The sequence below is a fragment of the Anguilla anguilla genome, chromosome 4 (genome assembly GCF_013347855.1).
Source record: "Anguilla anguilla isolate fAngAng1 chromosome 4, fAngAng1.pri, whole genome shotgun sequence".
NCBI lineage: Eukaryota > Metazoa > Chordata > Actinopteri > Anguilliformes > Anguillidae > Anguilla > Anguilla anguilla.
The window spans coordinates 24,468,563-24,488,562 of record NC_049204.1 but is presented as its reverse complement, the minus strand read 5'-3'; the positions used below and the strand labels follow the sequence as shown (position 1 = coordinate 24,488,562).

At 44.7% G+C, this 20,000-nt stretch overlaps 2 protein-coding genes across 2 annotated transcripts in view; both read right to left on the bottom strand.

Annotated features, from left to right (window-relative positions):
* Positions 1-3,637: 3,637 nt before the first annotated feature.
* Positions 3,638-10,169, bottom strand: use1 (unconventional SNARE in the ER 1 homolog (S. cerevisiae)). Its single transcript, XM_035412157.1, has 8 exons — positions 10,015-10,169; positions 9,599-9,648; positions 8,467-8,545; positions 8,123-8,275; positions 7,599-7,614; positions 7,474-7,504; positions 6,861-7,023; positions 3,638-4,445 (listed from the first exon to the last, which is right to left on the bottom strand). Exons 1-8 carry the CDS (start codon positions 10,114-10,116, stop codon positions 4,263-4,265), a joined length of 777 nt encoding a protein of 258 aa, XP_035268048.1. The 5' UTR covers positions 10,117-10,169; the 3' UTR covers positions 3,638-4,262.
* Positions 10,170-11,986: 1,817 nt separating this feature from the next.
* mfsd14a1 (major facilitator superfamily domain containing 14A 1) overlaps positions 11,987-20,000 on the bottom strand; it is an 18,256-nt gene continuing 10,242 nt past the window's right edge. The window contains exons 8-12 of the mRNA XM_035414891.1: positions 18,660-18,731; positions 18,278-18,390; positions 16,061-16,158; positions 15,358-15,524; positions 11,987-14,650 (exon numbers count right to left, since the gene is read on the bottom strand). Of these exons, the coding sequence (XP_035270782.1) occupies positions 14,444-14,650; positions 15,358-15,524; positions 16,061-16,158; positions 18,278-18,390; positions 18,660-18,731 (657 nt within the window). The 3' untranslated portion in view covers positions 11,987-14,443. The remainder of the gene's footprint in view (positions 14,651-15,357; positions 15,525-16,060; positions 16,159-18,277; positions 18,391-18,659; positions 18,732-20,000) is intronic.

Here is a 20,000-nt window from a genome sequence, read left to right as displayed (position 1 = left end):
TGCTACCCTCGATTTCCAGAGGATAGATCTGCTGATTTCATGACAGAGGCTAAACGCAGAACACCGCTACATTTTATTTGTGAACGTGCTTTCCGCGCTCGGCGAAATGAGGCTCAGAAGGGAGGCTCTGGAAAGAGGCTGTTGTTTCTTCCTGTGGTTTACGGGCATGTTCGGGAGGCTTCCTGCACCAATTAGCAACCAGCGCGGAGGAGGGTAAAGGAAATCTGTACTGACCCTCTGAGACTCCCGAGGCGATCAGCAAGCTGCAGTCCTCCTACAGCACTGCATGCGTATGCACCACGCGTCGCAGAACTCTTCAAACAATAATTCTGGAAACCTCCCTTATCCCCCTCCTGACAAATCACAAGGCCATTGCATAAACAGGTACAGCCCGATCCAAAAACTGTCAACCTCCAATACCTTTTTTTTAATTGGGGAAAAAGTAAAAGTGTGGATGCTGTCGCAGGAATACTCTTTCTGTTACAGCTGACAAGGGCAGGGAAAAATAGCCTTAGCAGGGTACTGTGGATTAAGACTTCATGGTGAATTTGAAGGAAAAATTGCCTAATGGCTTATTTTCATTTCCTTACCTTTATTTCACCTTTCATGACTTCACCCGTTAAGGGCAGAAAAAAACAGGTCTCCTTCATCACAATGACGAAATTGACATTTAAAATGACAAACAGAGATCTACAAACCACAAATCTCAAATCTATGACCTATCTGGTGATTCAATTTTTTAAAATGCAACGCTTGGGAAAGTAGCAATTATTGATTGATTGATTTGACTTGTCCTTTCTACTTCTCGGTGTCTGAAAAGCCTAAAATGTCCCCGGGGTATAATTTGAGATTATCAGGTATGACTAAAATTTGATTTAAAACAGGTCCAAAGGCAGACAGTATGACAACACACAAGGTTAAACAAGGTGCAGACATGATGAAAAATAGATCTGTTTGCGACTTGTCTGGAGCATAGGCGTAGGTTTCACTTCAACTTTGGGCTTAGACACACTGCTGGACCACCCAGTCTTGCGTAGTCAAACGTCAATCGCCAGAAGCATGCTACCGTGTCTAGCAATGAACTCAGAAGGAAAAATTGGGGGATGACATGTCTCCCTGTGCCACCCCCCACCCCCCCCCCCCCCCAAAAAAAAACTTATGTGTAGTATGGAGTCATACATTGGTCATTTGGACTGGATGGTGCCCACTCTACCAATGAGAGAAACATGGACATCATCCCCCACCATTATATTTGCCCAATATCACAGACACAACATGCAAGCCTCTCTCACAGAGGTCAAGATGATGGTTAGAACTTGTAAATCAATTATGAAAAAATCTGAGAGATTTAAAGTTTTATGTTTAAAAGGGATACTGACAACAGCAAAGATGGATAAAAATGTGTTAGCTCATGTAATGTGCTGCACAGAATTTAAAGACCACCATTGGTCCTTTTTCTTTGGTTTCAGAAAGTGATTATAAAAATGTAGCAAGGCTTGTTTTGTTTACATTTGGTATTTCCCTAAAATAATTCCTATGTTATGACAATGGTAGCTCACATAAAATAAATATGACATAGACGTATACCTGGTCTCCAGATTTGTCTGCTGTGGTTGACATAATAATGGCCAGATTCAATTCGCTGTGAAATCAGCTCTAGCTTGCCTCAGGTTATCCGAGCAAGATAGAAGGTCAGCAGATACAGCTTAATTACACAACCCAATGACATCATATCTGTGAGAATGACATCATAAAAAAGCAGAAAAACAGGAACAATACGTTTCAAAGGGAGATTTTCTGTTGGATAAACACAAGCATAATAAAAGACCAAGCCCCACTCCAGTTACGAAACAAACACAAAGAGAAAATAAGAAAGAATGTACCAAACTATCACTGCATGTTATACAGCACCGTGTAACCTAAACATTATCAGGAGATACAAACCTTAACTGAAAATACGCAAAAATATTGCACCACCAGAATATATTAAAAGTTGGACATACGAGTACAAGGACATTAGTCAATCAGGCTGGTGCAAAAACAAATGTAATGGGCCCCTTCACTGGGGCATCCAATTATCTATGAAGTGTGTGAGTTAATCACAGAACTCGACAGACTGGTGAGGCCCTTTCATCGTGTGGCAGGGCTTACCTGTGAGACCCAGGGAGGCAAGCACTGGACTGGATGTGTTCTTGGGTTAGGCAAAAGTCTGCTGGCTTCTGTGTAGCCTTAAACGCAAGTGAACGACAAAAGTTCAGCATCAACTTCATATTGTTTTCTTTTCTTGTGTCCCCAGCGGTACTTAAGCGAAGCGAAATACCAGCCATTTGCCCGTAACTCTGTAGGTAATCTAAATCCCCGCTGTAGTCTAGCCAACTAAATAAAAGAAAAGGACCGTGTTCTTTAAAACCTGCAGTTTCCAGACAAAGGACGCACATTCTTACGTTCTCACAGAATGTGTGGTCTGGCTTATCAATCCTATAAATCAAATCAAAGCATCGTTAAAAAAAAATATGGAGACAGCTGAACATCACGTGTGAAACAAAGACAAGACTCACATACATGAAGGGGATTTCAAATTATTTATTAAAATAAGATACTTTCACAATACGATTTGATTCAGACAGAACGTGAAGTTCTGAGCGCTGTGTAGACTGCACCGCTCCCGCGGAACGCAGAACACAACTGCGGATTCGGCAGATTGGGCAATCAAGGAGAACAAACACAAGGACTGCACGGGAAGGCAACGGCTGAATTTAAATAGGATCCGTCAACTCTCACATCAACGGACATCTTCTACAGTCAATGCCAATCATGGGCAGAAAAGAAATGCATGGGGTAAATACTACTGAAGAAAAGCATGCAGGGAGACGCAGAGCTTTAGACGTTCACAGACCAAATGACGCTAACCTCAGGGATAATGTACGCAGACCGATGACTGTGCCATGTGGAACTGGCCAGCGGGATGTCCAAACCACACCCAAAATTGCCCCGTGCTATGTGTACTGTATTTAGACCAAGTGAAGTTCAGTCCTGCTGCAGAAAGCCTCAGTCACAGCAGAGGAGGCCTGGAGGCTGTGTGGCGGAAGGCGGTTTTGGTGTCAGGCACCTTTCCGGGCGATGCACGTACTTCTGAGATTCAAAAATATCTCCAGCAGATCCCGGAACAGAACTGCCCCCCGCCCCCTCCCTCCCGCCCGCCCTCCCTCCAAGCCGTACGGTGGTGCAGCCCGAGCAGCAAGCCCGGACAAGTGCGCGTGATCCCAGAATAACCCCCCAGCGCCTGGCCCCCGCAGAGCTTTTTCAGGACGGCCAGCTATCGGAAACCTCCAAAGCTCTGCTATATCTCCAGGTCCCACTGTGATCAGCCGCTGTCCTGCATTAATCCCCCCCCCTCCCCAAACCGATAGCCGAGCCACCCCCCCCACCCCCCCCCCCGCCCTGACGGGCGAGGGAAGACCGCTTTCCTTTCGCGGGTCATGGAGTCGCGGTATAATCTGTGGCGCCGGGGGGTGCCACAGCCTGCCAGCTACACCCTGGCCCGCCTCCCGCTTTCTGAACCCCAGCAACCTCTTGTGAGGCCGGGGCTCAAGTTCCCCTGCTGCTGCAAAAAAAAGAAAAAAAAAACAGAAGGCACTACAGGAAAAAATTAAATAAAATCAGCCGATACTTATGCGTGTTTTCTGTCATTTTCCCAACGTCGAAATACAGGACAGTCGAGTGTCACAAACACAATCGCACAAGCAGAGATGAAATCTCGTCGGTCAGATGCAGCGTCATTCGTGTTAACATTTAATCAGCTTTGCACGTGCAGTCGTACTAAAACGAAGAGTGCACGGGCAGTCAGTTCCCTACTCATACTGACACTAATCAAAGAAGGAACATAATGACAAACAAACACTAGAGGAGGTATATTTAGGTTGATGCTCTACCTGTCCTACGAGCGCTCCAGGAGGAGGGCGGGACTATCTGAGGCATGACTGGGGGAAACCATTCAGCCTGCTTCCGCAGAAACATGAGCAACGGCATGACTCACACTGTTTGCAGTCAATGACATCTTAATCTCGACTAGAGACGGGGCCAAGTTACCGCAAACTGCTAACAGACAACAATGGATCCCTGTTAAGGCTATCTGTTACGCCCCGGTTCATCTGGCGGTAAGATCATGCAGCGCCTGCCGTTCCCGATTGGCCACCCTCCCTACATATGAAAGACACACGCAGCGGCGATCCGCGGCACAGCGGGACCGACGGCGAGGATCATCATCTGAGCCTGGGGAAGATCCTGATGAAGAGGATCATGCTGATGAAGGTGAAGCAGACCAGGATGAGCATGAGCCAGAGGAACCAGTTGACGGACTTCTTGGTGTGCTGCTCCAGGCGCTCCGACTCGGTCTTTAGCTTCTCGAAGTTCAGGTCGGCGTGCCTCATCGACTGCTTCAGGGTCTGAGGGAGGGGAAGGGGACGTCAATCAAAACTCAAAAGCACAGAGCAGGGCTGCCCAGCATCGTTCCTGGAGATCTATCATCCCTGTAGGGTTTTTACTCCAACCCCAACAAAGCACGCCTCATTCAGCAGCTAGAGATCTCATTGAGCTAATTTATTGTAATTAGTAGGATCAGGTGTGCCAAATTAGGGTTGAAATGAAAACCCACAGGACGGTAGATCTTCAGGAACAGGGCTGGGCTCCCACACCCTGCTTGTGAGATAAGTGCCTTTTTTTCTTTTGAGAGGAAAACCCTGTGACCAAATTTATTTGAGATTTGCATTACTGTACTGGTCATTTGTGTTTTCATAATAAAAAGGTCTAAGATTTTAAATCGCTTTGCCAGTAAACACAATCGTGAGAAAATGCAGTTATAGACAGCTACTTTAAATTGGATAAGACTTGTAGTTTTACTATAGCACAAAATCTTCTATGGCACTGGAATCGAAGAAACGTCAAGTTACATCTCACATCACAAATCTCAAAGGTCATAATAGTAATTTTTTTTAAAGTTTTGTTTTCCTCCCGGATGCCAGTCTTACATTGCAGGACTTTGTCATGTGTAAACCGGGGTGTGGTGATGTCATGGTAGCCTGCGCAGACTTTGACGTACACCCACAGAGCAATTATTTTCAAAACAAAAATGAAATGCTAAATAACAGTTCCAGCTCACAACACATTGCTGTATACTCCAAAACGCTGCAGCATTTCATGAACAATTTTGGGCCCGATTAATATTTGTTCATGCTGATCTTATCACAAAAGTGCAGTCCCATAAGTTGCTTAACTGTGGCCAGCTTGTACACACAACTGTAAGCGAGCTCAGCTGAGCGCCTAACTCTGTTTTGAAATATATCTGCCGAAATGTTCGGAGTGCATTTGTTGTGTAAGGAGAGGGGAAAATCTTCCCTCCACTGCAGCTGCTCAGCCATATGTCTGCTGAGGACATTTCTTGAACACCAGAGAAACCACGCATACTTCACCCGTTACTGGTGTTGTACTGCCACCTGCTGGACAGAAGCCGAAATGCAAGGCAAGGCTTAACTACGAGGCCCGAGGGCGTGTTCGTTTAGTCCTGGAAGGCGCGACGAACACCATTACTGTGCAGCGGATCCTACTGAGTTACGATGTGAAAAAAGTATGAAAGGAGCTATGAGTTTTGTACAACTAGGTATTTTCGGACAATGCCGCAGCGCTCCATCCAAATTACATTTCAGCCAACTGACATCGATGCTGACGGCTTTTGTAGTCCACAACATTTTCATTATTAACAGCCAATCCATTGCCTCAGATTCTGTGAATTCAGCGTCACTGGTGAATGTGTGCCAGTAACTTTTAACTCCAGGCCCTGGCAATATATGACCTGGAGAAGCCCTAGAACCCCTGTATGCTCCCAGCAACAACTATCCCCAAAGTGGTCGAAATCATAGCTTCTTGCTAAGAAAATATTAGAATATTTTGCCTAAAATATTTTGATGTTCAGAAACCAATGCAGTTAGATGATACAAACTAGTAGGTGATATATGTAAAATGCTTGAAATTATTTGCTGTCAATAATTGGGGTAGCAGTGTACTATAATCGGTTTAAGCCTTAAGCCAAATGTTGCAGGTTTGATTTCAGGGAAAATCTGTTGTTGTACACTTGAGCAAGATGCTTAAACTGCATTACTTCAGTATTTTTTTCCCTTGTATGCTTTCATTTATGACTTGTTTGTGATTACTGTCTGTTATTGTTACTTTGTTATATGTTTGTTGTATCGCTCATTGTGTGCAAGCAAAATTCCCTTCGGGGCAATAAAGGTTTTCATTCATATAAATCCAGCTGTAAAAATAGTGTGTAAAAATAAATTGTGTAAGTCACTCTGGATAAGAGCGTCTGCTAAATGCCAGCAATGTAATCTAATGATACAAACTAATTGGTAAAGCTACTGAAATCAGCTCCTCGTGTGCTCAGACATTTGAGTGCTGCATGCCACGTGTAGGACTGGTTTCCAGATGGCAAACAGAGAGCGAACACGTCAGCTGACCTGACAACAAAGCAGCAGTCTGCTGGTGGATTGTGCCTATGTTTTCAGTCCTTACATCCCTTTTATGTTAATCAGGGCTGCCCAACCCTGTTCCTGGAAATCTACCATCCCGTAGGCTTTCATTTCAAACCCAGTTTGGCACACCTGGCTCAACCAATTAGCAGCTCAATGGGATCTCAAGCTGTTGAATGAGGTGTGCTTTGTTAGGGTTGAAATGAACACCTACGGGAAAGTAGATCTCCAGGAACAGGGCTGGGCAGCCCTGATGTGGTAGCCCTGGGCTTTAAATGCACGTCCCTGCTGACAGAGTTCTGAAGAGCACGGCGTTGCCAGGGGAGACACGCTCACCTGGTTGTCCTGCTTGATGATGCTCTGGGCGGCCAGTGTGTTGTTCTTCAGGTTGCGAGCCAGGCTGAGCATGTCCTCGGCCAGCTTCTCCTGGAGGTTGTGGTGGTGCTGGAGCACGGCGTCCAGCTCCGCGGCCGACTGCTTCTCGTCCACCGGCAGGCCCCTGGAGAGAGTCCGAATTACCCACACCTCACCGGAACATCTGGATTCTTCCCCCCACGCAGCGCCGCAACAGCGCTCAGCCGAGGACTGCGCGTCACATTATAAACGATGCAGCCGATCGCGCGTTAAACCGAGGGTTCCAACTGACTGCACATCTCAGACACTGTGGTAAAATGTGAGCAAAGTAAAACTCCTGATTTTCTCAGTTAAAGGAGGTAAAAACTGAGTAATGGGAGCGGAGCCTTAAGGATCAAACACAGACTCAGATGATTGGTTCTCCATTATGAACCCATGGACTTAGATCCCGGAGGGGATCCCCCGCCCAATATTATCAGGTCGAATTGGGTTTTACTGTTCCAGTGTCCCCTCCAAAAAAAACCTTAAGAAACATTCCTGTTTGTTGTCCCCTCAAATATGAAATGTAATCTATATCTTTGTGTGAGCCTCTTACCTTCTCTGTCGTAAGTCTGTTTCTTTACCGTCTGTTAACAGAGGGAAAATATAGTTATAGAAATTATGAAACAATTAACAGTATGCATTTGTATTTCTCATGACCCAAGAAGACTGTTTATTTACCTGTGCTTGACGACCCCTGTTGGAAAACAACAATAGTCATGTTTTTAAAAGAGTTACAAACAGCCCCCCCTACAATATAAATCAAAACATATTTTAAATGAAATCTCCCTTAAGCTTCATCAATATTATTGGGATTAGACATTTAAGTATCACTGAATTACTAGGACTAGAGTTGGCCCACTGCCTCTAACAGGGGAACTAAACTATTTTTCAACATCGTCTTTACTCATTATTTGCTGTCTAAGCTTTTGGAAACAGGACAACTGTAGCATAAGTAAAACAAATAGAATGAGATGCATGTTCTAGACCAGGGCTTCCCAACCCCGTTCCTGGAGGTCTACCATCCTGCAGGTTTTTAATTTCAATCCTAATTTGGCACACATGATTCTACTAATTTGGCAGCTCAACTGCATCTATAGCTGCTGAAGGGTTGGAGTGAAAACCTACAAGTAGACCTCCAGGAACAGGGTTGGGCAGCCGCTGCTCTAAACTGTTCTAGCTGTGGGTGTTGAAGAGCAGCTTACATTTCCCATCAGCTCGTTTCTCATCTCCCCGGTGCAGCGTGCTTTCGTCTGCATGTGCACCGTCTTGCTGGCTGGCATCCTCTCATTGGCTATGGTGGGCGTTCGACCAGGGGCCAAGAACTGATTGGCAAGAGCTTTCTCGGTTGGGGATGTCTAAACACAAAGGCAAAGCACAGGCGACATCATTATGCTGATGTAGTTGTGCACATACAGAAAAAACACTACCAGGAAATTAAGCTTTTATATGCAAATCATTTGAAGCATAAATTACTCAAATGCAAACAAAACCATTTTCAAAGACATGCAGGGTGCAAATTTAGATACACCAAAAGAATGAAACTTACCAGTTTCTCAGCTTCTAAAAGTCCTTTAAGAAAATCCACTTTTCGACTGTAGTCTGTCAATATCTCTGGGGTAGGTTTACTTAAGAAATAAGGGGGGGGGGGGGGGGGTTAGGAAAGGTTACAATTATTATTATTATTATTATTACTACGACTATTACTATTACATAAGCAGGTGAACTATTTAACGTCTCAGACTTAATTGATCAAACCCATAAATGACTGGTGGTCAACCATGACCCATTAAAACAAAGACTATTTTACCATTAAAAAAAAGAAAAAAAAAAGCAGTTATTTTCTCTTTCATGAGGTATTTGATGCCTGGCCTCATGTAAGCAACATCTATAAATCTTATACAGAGTGCAAGGTCATAATATAAAGCATTCTGATTCTTGATATTGAAAAATGTTAAATCGGCCTCTTAAGTTGTCCATGTATTGGTAGAAGGTGTCAGATTTAGCAGGTCCTTGTTACCTACATGTGACAACACTACACAGGCCTAATCCACCTACTGCTCTAATCAGTGTTAGAAATATAGAGACAAGGGTTTAAAAGTGGTTTTGACTTGGACAGTCTGTAGCTAACACTCCTGAAAAATGTGGCTAGCTGGTAACAGAAATTAACACAGCACAATCTAGTGGCAGCAGATAACCTTTGTGAAAACATTTACTGGAACAATAAGGGGTAAATGTCATCTTCCAAATCGTAAATAATAATCCAAACTTAATCCAGTACAGCAACTAGGTCTGGTTAAGCAGTGTATACCACCACATACTTAGGCACAAACGCAATGTTTCTTTCAACGATATAGTTGTAGGTCCCATGCCAGCCCACAATACACAATTCTACTTCATGCTACTTCATCACGATCATTACAATTTTCTGTAAATCAGTTTAATAATTAACAAAATCAACCAGCAGAAATGTGAAGATATTCAACATAAACTAGACTCTGATGGTTGCACGTTGCTTAATTTGAACCTAGATTTCAAAACCAGTGAGTAAGTTGCACTGAACTGAAGCAGACAGTAGTTAGACATGGTTATCCACTTGCTACCTTGGCTGGTAAACACCAACAAGGCAGCAAGGTAGCTAGATCTACCCGGCCATACTGTCAATGCAAAACTTAAGGTACCTAGAGCTCTTCTTCAAAGCCACCAGCATCTCTTCAAGTGCACCAACATACTGAAACAGAAGAAATGGTTAACATAACCTAGCTACTCCATATATGACACAGCTCGCTCGGCTTCCAATTATTTTCCCTTTCCAGAATCAGAATCTCCCAAAAACCAGGCTAACTTAAATTGGCTTAAACATATTTAAAGAACAAAGTAGAGAGCTATATCATTAAAGCCATAACTATCATAAATAATATGCATGTTTTCTGAACGTTTCTGAATTTAACGCTAGCAAAAAGCTAGGTCGTTAACAATTAACGCCACTGACAGCGGCCAAGCAATTCTGACGTGGCTAGCTTGGCATCGTTCACAGCCATTTAAAAAATAATAATTCACCTGCTTACACTGCAAATTGCATATTGTACTCTCTCACCTTTTCTAGTCTCCATTCAGTTTCCCCCCGTTTCTCCGATGCGATAGATTCGCACCGGGACAATAATCTAATAAAATTAATTTCTAGCCTAGAAGTCGCCATGTTTGAGGAAGCAGCGGAAGTCCCCTAGCTTACTCAGACGGAAAGGGTGGGACTTGGTGTAGATCTATGTGAATTAAATAACTTCTGTGGTTTGTATAGTGCGTTGTAGATCTACTAACCTATACAGTCTATGGTACTAACTCTGTGTTCATTGTGTTCACTAGCCTCATTTTATCAGGCTCATACATGTGGAATAGCGTAGAGCAGTGATTCCAAACCTCGGTCCTGGGGACCCCATGTGTATCCTATGACCACACTGTGCTTATTGTGCTTCGCTGCAAACAATCGCATAAAAAGGTAACAACATTTTTACACAAATCAAATTAGGTGAATCAATAAGCTCCTAATCAGGCTGTTTTAGTTCTTTTTTGTCCCTTAAAGTTTATACAATGCAAGTTTTTGGCTCATTATAATTTGCTTATTTGTCTTTGAATTCTTCATTATCTACCAAATTGTTAGTTTTTGTGGTCATGTGCCTTTCACTAATTGGGGGCCTTTAGATTCACCCCAGTCTTTAATTTGATCAGTTGAATAATTTTGTAACCTCTTCTTATGTAATTGTTCAGAATATAACATAATAAGCATAACATAAACAACAGACTTGCGCTTCATGGAATGCTTAGCTATTTATAACAATGTGGTTTAAGAGGGTAAATAAACCCTCTAGACATGTTAAAATTCTGGGATTGCAACTGTGGTTGGACGGAAAACCAGCATACACAAGGGGTCCCCACGATCGAGGTTGGGAACCACTGGACTAGAGACTATTTACTACCAGCTTAGCACCCGCTAGAGATGCTGGAATCTTTTACCGCTTATGTTACTTTATGTCTGACCATGGGGGTGAAGAAAATCTCTAAACCTCCTTTGCTAGTGGGATTAAGGGTTCTAAAAATTAATATTTAACAATTGTAATAGAGCTATTAAGAAAATAACATTGCAGACTTTGATAGGTATACAAACATGGGAAATAGCCTACGCTGTGCAACTGACTGACAGTGTAGTGTGGCTTATGTAGTGCTTGTGCTTTTCTGTGCACCTGAATTTATGGACCATTTAAAAAAAAAAAGTTTACGGTTTAGCAATTTATAAAGAACTGCGTGAATTAAAATTGCTCTAAAATTTTCTAGAGCCCAAAATGTATTAGTGATTGACTGAGGGATATGAAAGCATCTGCAGGTCATCTCCTTTCAGGAAACTGAGGGCAGTAGCCCACAGAAGGTAGGGTCATTCTCCACAGAAGGTAGGGTCGTTCTTCAGTAGAAGGTAGGGTCATTCTCCACAGAAGGTAGGGTCGTTCTTCAGTAGAAGGTAGGGTCATTCTCCACAGAAGGTAGGGTCGTTCTTCAGCAGAAGGTAGGGTCATTTTTCAGCAGAAGGTAGGGTCGTTCTTCAGCAGAAGGTAGGGTCATTTTTCAGCAGAAGGTAGGGTCGTTCTTCAGCAGAAGGTAGGGTCATTTTTCAGCAGAAGGTAGGGTTGTTCTTCAGCAGAAGGTAGGGTTGTTCTTCAGCAGAAGGCCCTTCACACGGCCCTTCATACTGCAGTCTTCACACATACATACAGTATTATATTTAAAAGACAGATAAGCAGGATGCTAAATATTATAATGGGAATATGTTAGAGGTTCCTCAGACTGAGGATAGCCGATATCCCACAACCATATTTAATGTTATGGCCAAATGGAAATACATGCCTCACCGTCCCTTGGCTGCCCAGAGAGGTCACAGTCCTTCTTCAAGTCGTCTTCTCATGGAGTTCAATCATGTGAATCTTTTTTCTTGTACCCTCAATATTGTTACACCAATCTTATGGTTTATGCAAGTATAGATATTAGCATTGCCAGAAAAAAAGAACTAAACACAGTTCCTGATCAATGTACAATACACCTTTAATAAATAAATTTGACATTAGTTTTCATATCTACATTTTTTACACACTCATGTTTTATTTATTTTTTAAACTAAATTTTAGGCACATAAAGGAAGAGGCTCTGTCTTTTCCTCAGGCCAAAAACCACATCATAGCAACAACCCAGGAAGGACCTGCTTGACGTGCAGCCTGCTTAGCATGTTCATGCCACACACTGCCTGTAAGCCAGTCCTTTACAAATCAGATTATAACAGGAGATCTAACAGCTTATGCACCCGTCACCCAGAATGAACATAGAAGAGAAATGCTAAATTACCATTTGAATTTCTAAATATAATGGCCTGTGCGTAAACCAAAACATGAATGGACACAATGAAATTAAGTTTTGGGCTTCCGTATCAATGTCATGAAGAATCGAACACTCAAAACAGTTATGCTGTTTGTGCATTAAAAGCCACTACCCTGTAGCTCGAACCTACTGTAAGTCTCTATGTCACTGCATTGAAAGTCCAAACTGCGCTGAACAACACATTTTTGTCCAATGCCCCTGCAACAGACACCAGTGAAACGTAAAAACAAGAAAAAGGGTGAATTAAATATACATATGGCACACAAAAAAAACCCCCTAATGTATGAAAACAAATATGAAAGTAGTCAGAGCATGTCACTTACCATTCTAACTCACTGGACTTCTAGGATTTGGTCATTTCAATGCACTTGTGACTTGTATTCGTGAAAGACAATCGTTTTCAAGTACAATAACTAATGTCTTTTCAAATGCTATGTATTAAATTCCTTTTTTAATCAAAGACCAACAGCATTTTCAAAATGTAGAGCTTCCATAGGCCTAAAAATGAATGCCTTTTTGATGTTTCAAAACTGTTGACAGCCAAACCATAATACTAATTACCACACTGGCAGTCTTTTATACAATAGCACATAAAATGTTTTTTTAAATATATATAACCCAGCCTTTCTAATGCAACAGTGCACATGTATATCTCAATTTACAGTCATAAACCTAATTATAATCTAATTTGATATAGATTCTCTATGAACAAAATCAGTGCTTACATTGATACCACATCTAGATTTTAAGACTGTCCACAGGTTTATAAAGTGTTTTACAACTCTTCTGGTATAGGTTCACAGTACTGTGCTGCCAACCTTCACAAAGATGAGGTGTTAGAGGTGTGACAAACAGTCAAACAAACAAGCAAAAAAAAACACAAAAAAAAACAGTTGAAATGTGTAGAAGCTCCAATGGGAGCGATATAAAAAATTACTAACCCTTTTCAGAACTGATATTCTTCATTCAGGTTGGGTAATATTAGTCACTTAAAGGCAATTCTTTTTCAGTAAATGAAATCTCGGAACACAGCTATCCTCTTGTTAACAGAAATAGCAGGAACGACCAAAGTGGCACCTGGGGAATATAGGACAATGCTGAAAAATAAAAATAAAAAGACAAATTGACTGGTACATCTGAAAGCAGCATTTTGCCATGGATAGGCCAGCCTTTCACACATCTATGAAAAGGCTTTCTGTTCTGCAACCATCGGTCAATGAAACTGTACTCTGTACACAGTAGCTTTTGCTCATCTCCACAAAGTAAAGTCAAAAATAAATACAGTGTATTGTACTCAGTCCATCTAAACAGGACAGGAAGGGCATTCCTGGGGTTTGGCATTGACGTTCGTTGTTATAAACTTGCACCCATCACACAGACACCAACTACAGGGTGGGTTTTGACAGTTCCCTTATTCAGATTATGAAAAAATTAAACAGTGGCCTCTAGATTTTCCCCAGCCCCTATAATGGGAAAAACAACCCCAAAAATAAAGAATTCCGTGAAAAACTACAGATGAGGTTAAACTGTTATTCTGTGACTTTCTTTGGACAGAGATCTTCGTAACTCTCCTTTTTCTTGGCTGCCTTAAAAAAAACTGACTACTGCTTAAGAAAAAAAAAGTACACGGAGCTTGTTTAAAAATGAAAGGGGGGAAAAAAATCCTTCAGCCAAACCGAAATGTGTACACACGTGTGTTGGCGTTCCTTACAGTGCAAACCCCCCCCCCCCCCACCACCCTGGAGCCTTCATCCCTGAATCCTGCCTCAAAAGACTGAGGGCAAGATCCCCCAGGGCCCAACATTCTCCAATGCTGCTGCTGTTCTGGTGCCCCCAGTTTCTTTCTTTCTCTCTCTCTCTCTCTCTCTCTCTCTCTCTCTCTCTGTCTCTCTCTCTCTCTCACTCTCTCTCTCTCAGTGTCTCTCGACCGTGCTCCAGCCAGCCTGCCATCGCTGGCGGAGTCCCCCAGCCAGACAGCCGGTAGACGGGTGAGAAGCAGGGGGGGCGGCCGAACTCCAGAGACTCGCAGCCTCCTCCGCCGCTCGGAGGGAGGGAGGGCAAAAGGGGGGGGCCGGGTCATGTTCTCCACCCCCTCCCCACTGCCGAGGCTATACGTTGCTGTCCTCCAGGAGCGGCTCCTTGCCCTCGGCGCCCCCTGTCTGGGGGCAGTGGCTCTGCGCTCCGTTGCTGTGCTTCTTGTAGCCGCCCGAGCGGACGTTGAGGCCGCTGTGCTCTGGGATGAAGAGGGCCACCAGCAGGGAGAGCAGCACTGAGCACGCTCCGAACAGGAAGGGCGGCCCAGGGATGATGGCGCTCTGGAACCAGAAACAGCAAGCGGGGGGGGTGTGAGGGCGTGAGCCACGAGCCAGGCACGGGCGATATACCACGCTGGTAACCATCGAATGCAGTAACGGTAGTGGCCACTGTGTGGTGCATTACCTTCCTTCTCCTCTTCGTCTTCTTAATTTATGTCTGAAGCGGTTAGTAAATAACCAAACTAAACAGGCTGCATGAAATGGTTCCAGAGAAAAAAAAGAGTTGCCACTGCTATCTGTTATATTGGATGTTGATAAGACAGCCAATCAGCACCAAGAACATACAGCTTTCATGTGATCATGTGATGTGTTTTTGTCAATCACAAGGACTTGCTGTGGATTGGCTGTCTTATGGTCACCCAATAGATAACAGTGGTGATGTTCACCGGCCTCTGAACTGTTGTTGTTTGACACCACGTCTGGTGTAATTAAAGAGAAAAAGACGAAAAGAAAGGTAATACACCACACAGTGGCTATGACCGTTATTGTACCTAATAATTACCGTAGCGATATATCACTCATCCTTAACAGCTACCATAGTTATGCAGTGGGCCTTAGAGCATGGCTTTCCTATGATACACTGCAGAAAACAAACAATAGCAAATCTGTACAATTACAGCAGTGCTCCAGCACCTTGGCCGCTTGGAGCCCTAAAGAACAGACACAAAGCCAGTGTGCAGGTACTCTGGGAGTTAGAGGGCGGTCACCTCGTCAGTAGGGTTCGCCATGTTGGGCTTGCTGTCCTTGTCGGGGCTCTCCACGGCGTCCATCTCGTTCAGCTCCACGTGGAACAGGTAGAAGACAAACCCGTAGAGCGCTGGGCCCAGCCCATTACACAGGCCCCGGATCCCTGTGATCATGCCCTGCACCACCCCTGAAAGCACAGAGACCAGCCTCTGCTTCACTGCCTGCTCCAACCTCTGCTTCACTGCCTGCATCAGCCTCTGCTTCATTGCCTGCTTCAGGCTCCACTTCACTGCCTGCTTCAGGCTCCGCTTCAGGCTCTGCTTCACTGCCTGCTTCAGGCTCTGCTTCACTGCCTGCTTCAGGCTCCGCTTCACTGCCTGCTTCACTGCCTGCTTCAGGCTCCGCTTCACTGCCTGCTTCAGGCTCCGCTTCACTGCTTGCTTCAGGCTCCGCTTCACTGCCTGCTTCAGGCTCATCGCATACACCACAACACTGCTTAACCCTTTGAAGATCAGGCTTCTCGAATGTTTTTTCAATATTCTAAGTCAGTGTTCTAGAACACTCCATTCAATTCAGTTACCAGTAGCGATAGTTACACCAGCATCGGAATGTTCAGTCAAGAACATTCTAATCACAAATTTGCGATCTCACAACTTAAAAAGGTTAAACATCTTAAAACATGAGTGAGCTGTGCGGCTGTAGTGAATGCGCTCTCTGACTCACCCTGCTGGTCAGGGTCGGCGTTGCGGGACACGATGGCGCTGATGGCCGGAAACGTTATGCTGGACATGGCAGCCACGGCACCTGCTGCCCACATCATCCTGTAGAGCGAGATGGTGTAAGTGTCAGATGGTGTAAATGTTAGGGATAATTAAGTAATTAAGGCCAGAAGTAGGCATGAAAACCAGAGATAGATGTGGCCCTCATTGCCCACCTCTGAGCTACGCTTTGCAAGCTCGACTTTGGCACGGTGAGGATGTGACCTGAGGCTGTGATGGACACTGAAACACAGTGCTTTATCTGGACACACCACTCAGCAGGCCTGGACACACGCACTTCCATAACCTTTTCCAGAGAGCCAGCGGGACCGGGGAGAGATCCAGCCCACCGACTTTCACATTATAAACCACAGAAATGAAGGTGTCCGGGAGTTGCGGGATTAAAAGATGTTTTATGTGCCGCGGACAGCCGCGTTTGTGCTGTACTCACACAGTGGAAATGAGACAATGGGGAGCAGGGCTGGAGCTGACGTTTACAACCGTCACGGCACTAAATAAAACGCCCCTTTCCAAAGAGGGCCGTTCGTAGTGTTTTATGAGCGCTGGCTCGGGCTAGCTGGACACGGTATCCCCGCCAGAGGAGCCAAACGCTGAGGAACGCGCATTCGCCACCTGATGAGACCAAGCATGCAGTCGCCTGCTCAGGGGCCGCATCGCACATCGTCCTACAAACCTCCCATTACAGAACGCACCGATCCCGTTTTACACCTGCACAACAGAGGGAAATTAAACTGTTAATACCGCTTTTGAACGGATGCAGTCACAATGGCAGACAGCTGTCAGACAGCTGTAACAACACCATGGTGCATGATCAGAATGACCACAACAGCCCTGCTCATTATCACACAACTGCCGAATGAACATAAGAGCTTTGCGCATTGCACCAGAGGGACATGGCTGATTATGAAAGGACTCAGATTTGCTCCTTTGTAAAAGATGAAAGCTGGCGCAAGTCAATCAGCTGTTACTGCCCACAAAGGGAGAGGCCGCAGAATGAAGTCTAGAACATTCTGTCTTAAGCCAGCACCATGTCCAGCATTTGATCTTTATCCCCGAGAGAGAAAGGCAACGTGACTGGTGGTGGTAGGCAAAGAGAGGCAGTGGACAGAAAAGATCTACTTCTGTATTTGTGTTCGGCCATTGGGGGTTAAAAAAGGGGAAGTCTTTAAATCGGTCTGTTTCGGGTCTCATCTCGTATTTCTGGTTTACTACCAGAACAAGTGGATCTTAAAATTTTTACTTTTCTGAAAATATGAATTATCGCTGTTCCGACGTGGTATTATAACAATTCATATTCTCATGAAGGGCAATGGAGGACCTGACATTTCCAAAAGGGCACGCAAGTCTTTCTGGGATTGATCAGAACAACAGCAGGCTCCTGAGCAATAGGCTACACACGATGACATCATAGATTTATCTGGCCTGAGTATCTTTACTCAGAGTACAGCCACTGCTGCAGTCACGCATTAGGGAAACTTCTAATAGGAATCCGATGCGACACGCCACCATGTAATGTACCATATGACGTGTTTGGGGTTCAATCATTTAGACATAAAGAAAACCAACAAATCGTTACTTAAATATGAATGATTGATTTTCTTCAGCATATTTACAAGACAGAGAGCAAGAAAAGATTGATGGAATAGCAATCTCTCTTTATAACAAAACCTTTGCAATTCTGTGGAAGCTGCACACTTTAAACTTAAAAGCTGATATTTGTGTGTGTGTGTGTGTGTGTGTGTGCGCGCGCATGGGAAGGGGTGTCCATTATATTATTGAAAAGCAATGACAACATGAACTGAAAGCAAGCAGACCGCCGCTATGTTCAAAGGCCAAAACCAATAACAGTTTTAGCAGCAGGTTTCTTCACAGGTGTTAATTGTGCCATTAGTAGGACTGCCAATGTGGGAGTCGTTTCATTTTATTTTTTTACAGATTCAGTTTTGCTGAAGCAGTGCTGGCTTATGACACATGCATGCCGGTATGCCTGTTTTGTAGCGTTTCATTGTGGTACGAGTGAATCAGTGTTGACGTATGTGACTAATTAGCAGATAGAGCAGGGTAACTGGTGGCAGCAAAAATCTGCACCGGCCCTGCAGGACTGGAGTTAAACCTGCAGACCCCCCTGACACAGACTGCACGGGGCGCAGGGGAGACTCACCAGGGCTGTGACCCGAAGCCGTACCAGGCCAGCTGCAGGATCTGGAAGCCCAGGCCCAGCAGGATGGTGTTCTTGTTCCCAATGGAGCGCATCAGTATCCCCAGCACCACGGTCTGCAGAGAGGAGAGTCAGCTTCCTCCATCCATCCGCTCCACCTTCCACAACTCCGCTGAGCGCTCGCTCAGTAAACCTGTCCTTATTGCTGCTATCAGTCACCAACGCCGGCTTTCAGTTCTGCCCTCTTCAATAAAACCCCCATGCATCCTGTACCATTCACTGTCTCAAACGGCTTCACAGAAAACCCTAATTTAACAGGCAACCGCATTGCCTCATTTGCGTTTCGTAAAGCTTGGGTTTTCACATGGAGAATGGGACCGCTGACCTGCGCCAAGATGGACAAGATCCCAACCACCGCGATGAACGCCGCCACCGTTTCCGAGGTGAAGCCAATGACCTGTGAGCGAAAGGAAATGAACGAGGCTTCCTCACAGAAACAGATGTCCTGCACCACTCCAACACACCAACAGAGGGCGACAAAGATAATCAGCAGTTTTTATTTATTTTTTTAATGTCTGAAACATCATCAGGATTATTGGAAAATTATTTGAAGAAACTGACCCCCGACACAGTTTCAGGTGCATTAAATTTAGAACTTCTGAAATAAGTGCAATGTAAAATAATTATAGATAAAAATGAAATTGTGGCAGTGTAGTATAATGGGTAGGGAACTGGTCTTGTAACCGAAAGGTCACAGGATTCCTGGTAGGACACTGCCGTTGTACCCTTGAGCAAAATACTTAACCTGCATTGCTTCAGTATATATCGAGCGGCATAAGTGGATGCAATGTAAAAAATGCAATGTCAAAAGTTGTGTAAGTCGCTCTGGATAAGAGCATCTGCTAAATGCCTGTAATTGAATTGTGATCATCTAAATAAATCACAAATGAGTATCCAAGGAGGAGAATCTTCTGGGAAAGCCGTTACCGGAGTTACGGGTGTCTCCCCAAAGTGGTGTACATTCACAGGCGTGGCCTGGAAACCTACTCCAACAGTAAACACTGCGTGTGTTTAAGGAGGGAAATGGGAGGAAACCGGACACTGCGTCTGACAGGCCGTACCAGTTCCTGTAAACGAGGACGCGTTGAGCGACAGAGGAGCCGCAGAATTAGAGCTGTCAGCAGGGGGAATGCTGCTGCCCTGCAGAGGGGTCTGTTAATCTCGCCCCGGCCACAGAGCCCTGCCTACTTCTCACCCATAGCGTAGCCTAGCTGAGCCACAGCCAATGAGAACACATTACACACTGCCCTGGAGGAGAGTGCTGCCCAATGGCAATGCGAGCCCTGCCCCCTTTGCTCAGAGGACTGCTGGCAGGTGGTGTGAGAGTCAGTGGTACTGGGAGTGCTTCATGTGGCCATACACTAAGACTCCGCCAGAGTTTAAACACCACGGCCTACAGGTTATCATTTCACAGTTCCTCTGCATAGCCATTTATTTTATCAGACTACCACTGACACAAGCCCCAAAAGAGGGTGCGTGTGTGCATCTGTCTGGGTGGGTGGGTATGTGTGTGTGTGCTTGTGTCTGCGTGTGTGTGTGTATTTGTTGTGTCTGTGTGTTTTTGTGTGTCTGCGCGAATGTGTGTGTGTGTGTGTGTGTGTGTGTGTGTGTATGGTGTGTGTGCGTGAGTGCGCGCGCGCGCGCGTGTGTGTGTGAGTGCCTCTTT

What these genes read in the sequence shown, in the direction of transcription:
- use1 (XM_035412157.1), bottom strand. Translation starts at nt 10,116, where the DNA reads ATGGCGACTTCTAGGCTAGAAATTAATTTTATTAGATTATTGTCCCGG. An exon ending in GCTTTGAAGAAGAGCTCTAG is followed by an intron (nt 8,546 to 9,598) that starts GTACCTTAAGTT and finishes TTATTTCTTAAG; the next exon opens with TAAACCTACCCCAGAGATAT. An exon ending in TCATCAAGCAGGACAACCAG is followed by an intron (nt 4,446 to 6,860) that starts GTGAGCGTGTCT and finishes CCCCTCCCTCAG; the next exon opens with ACCCTGAAGCAGTCGATGAG.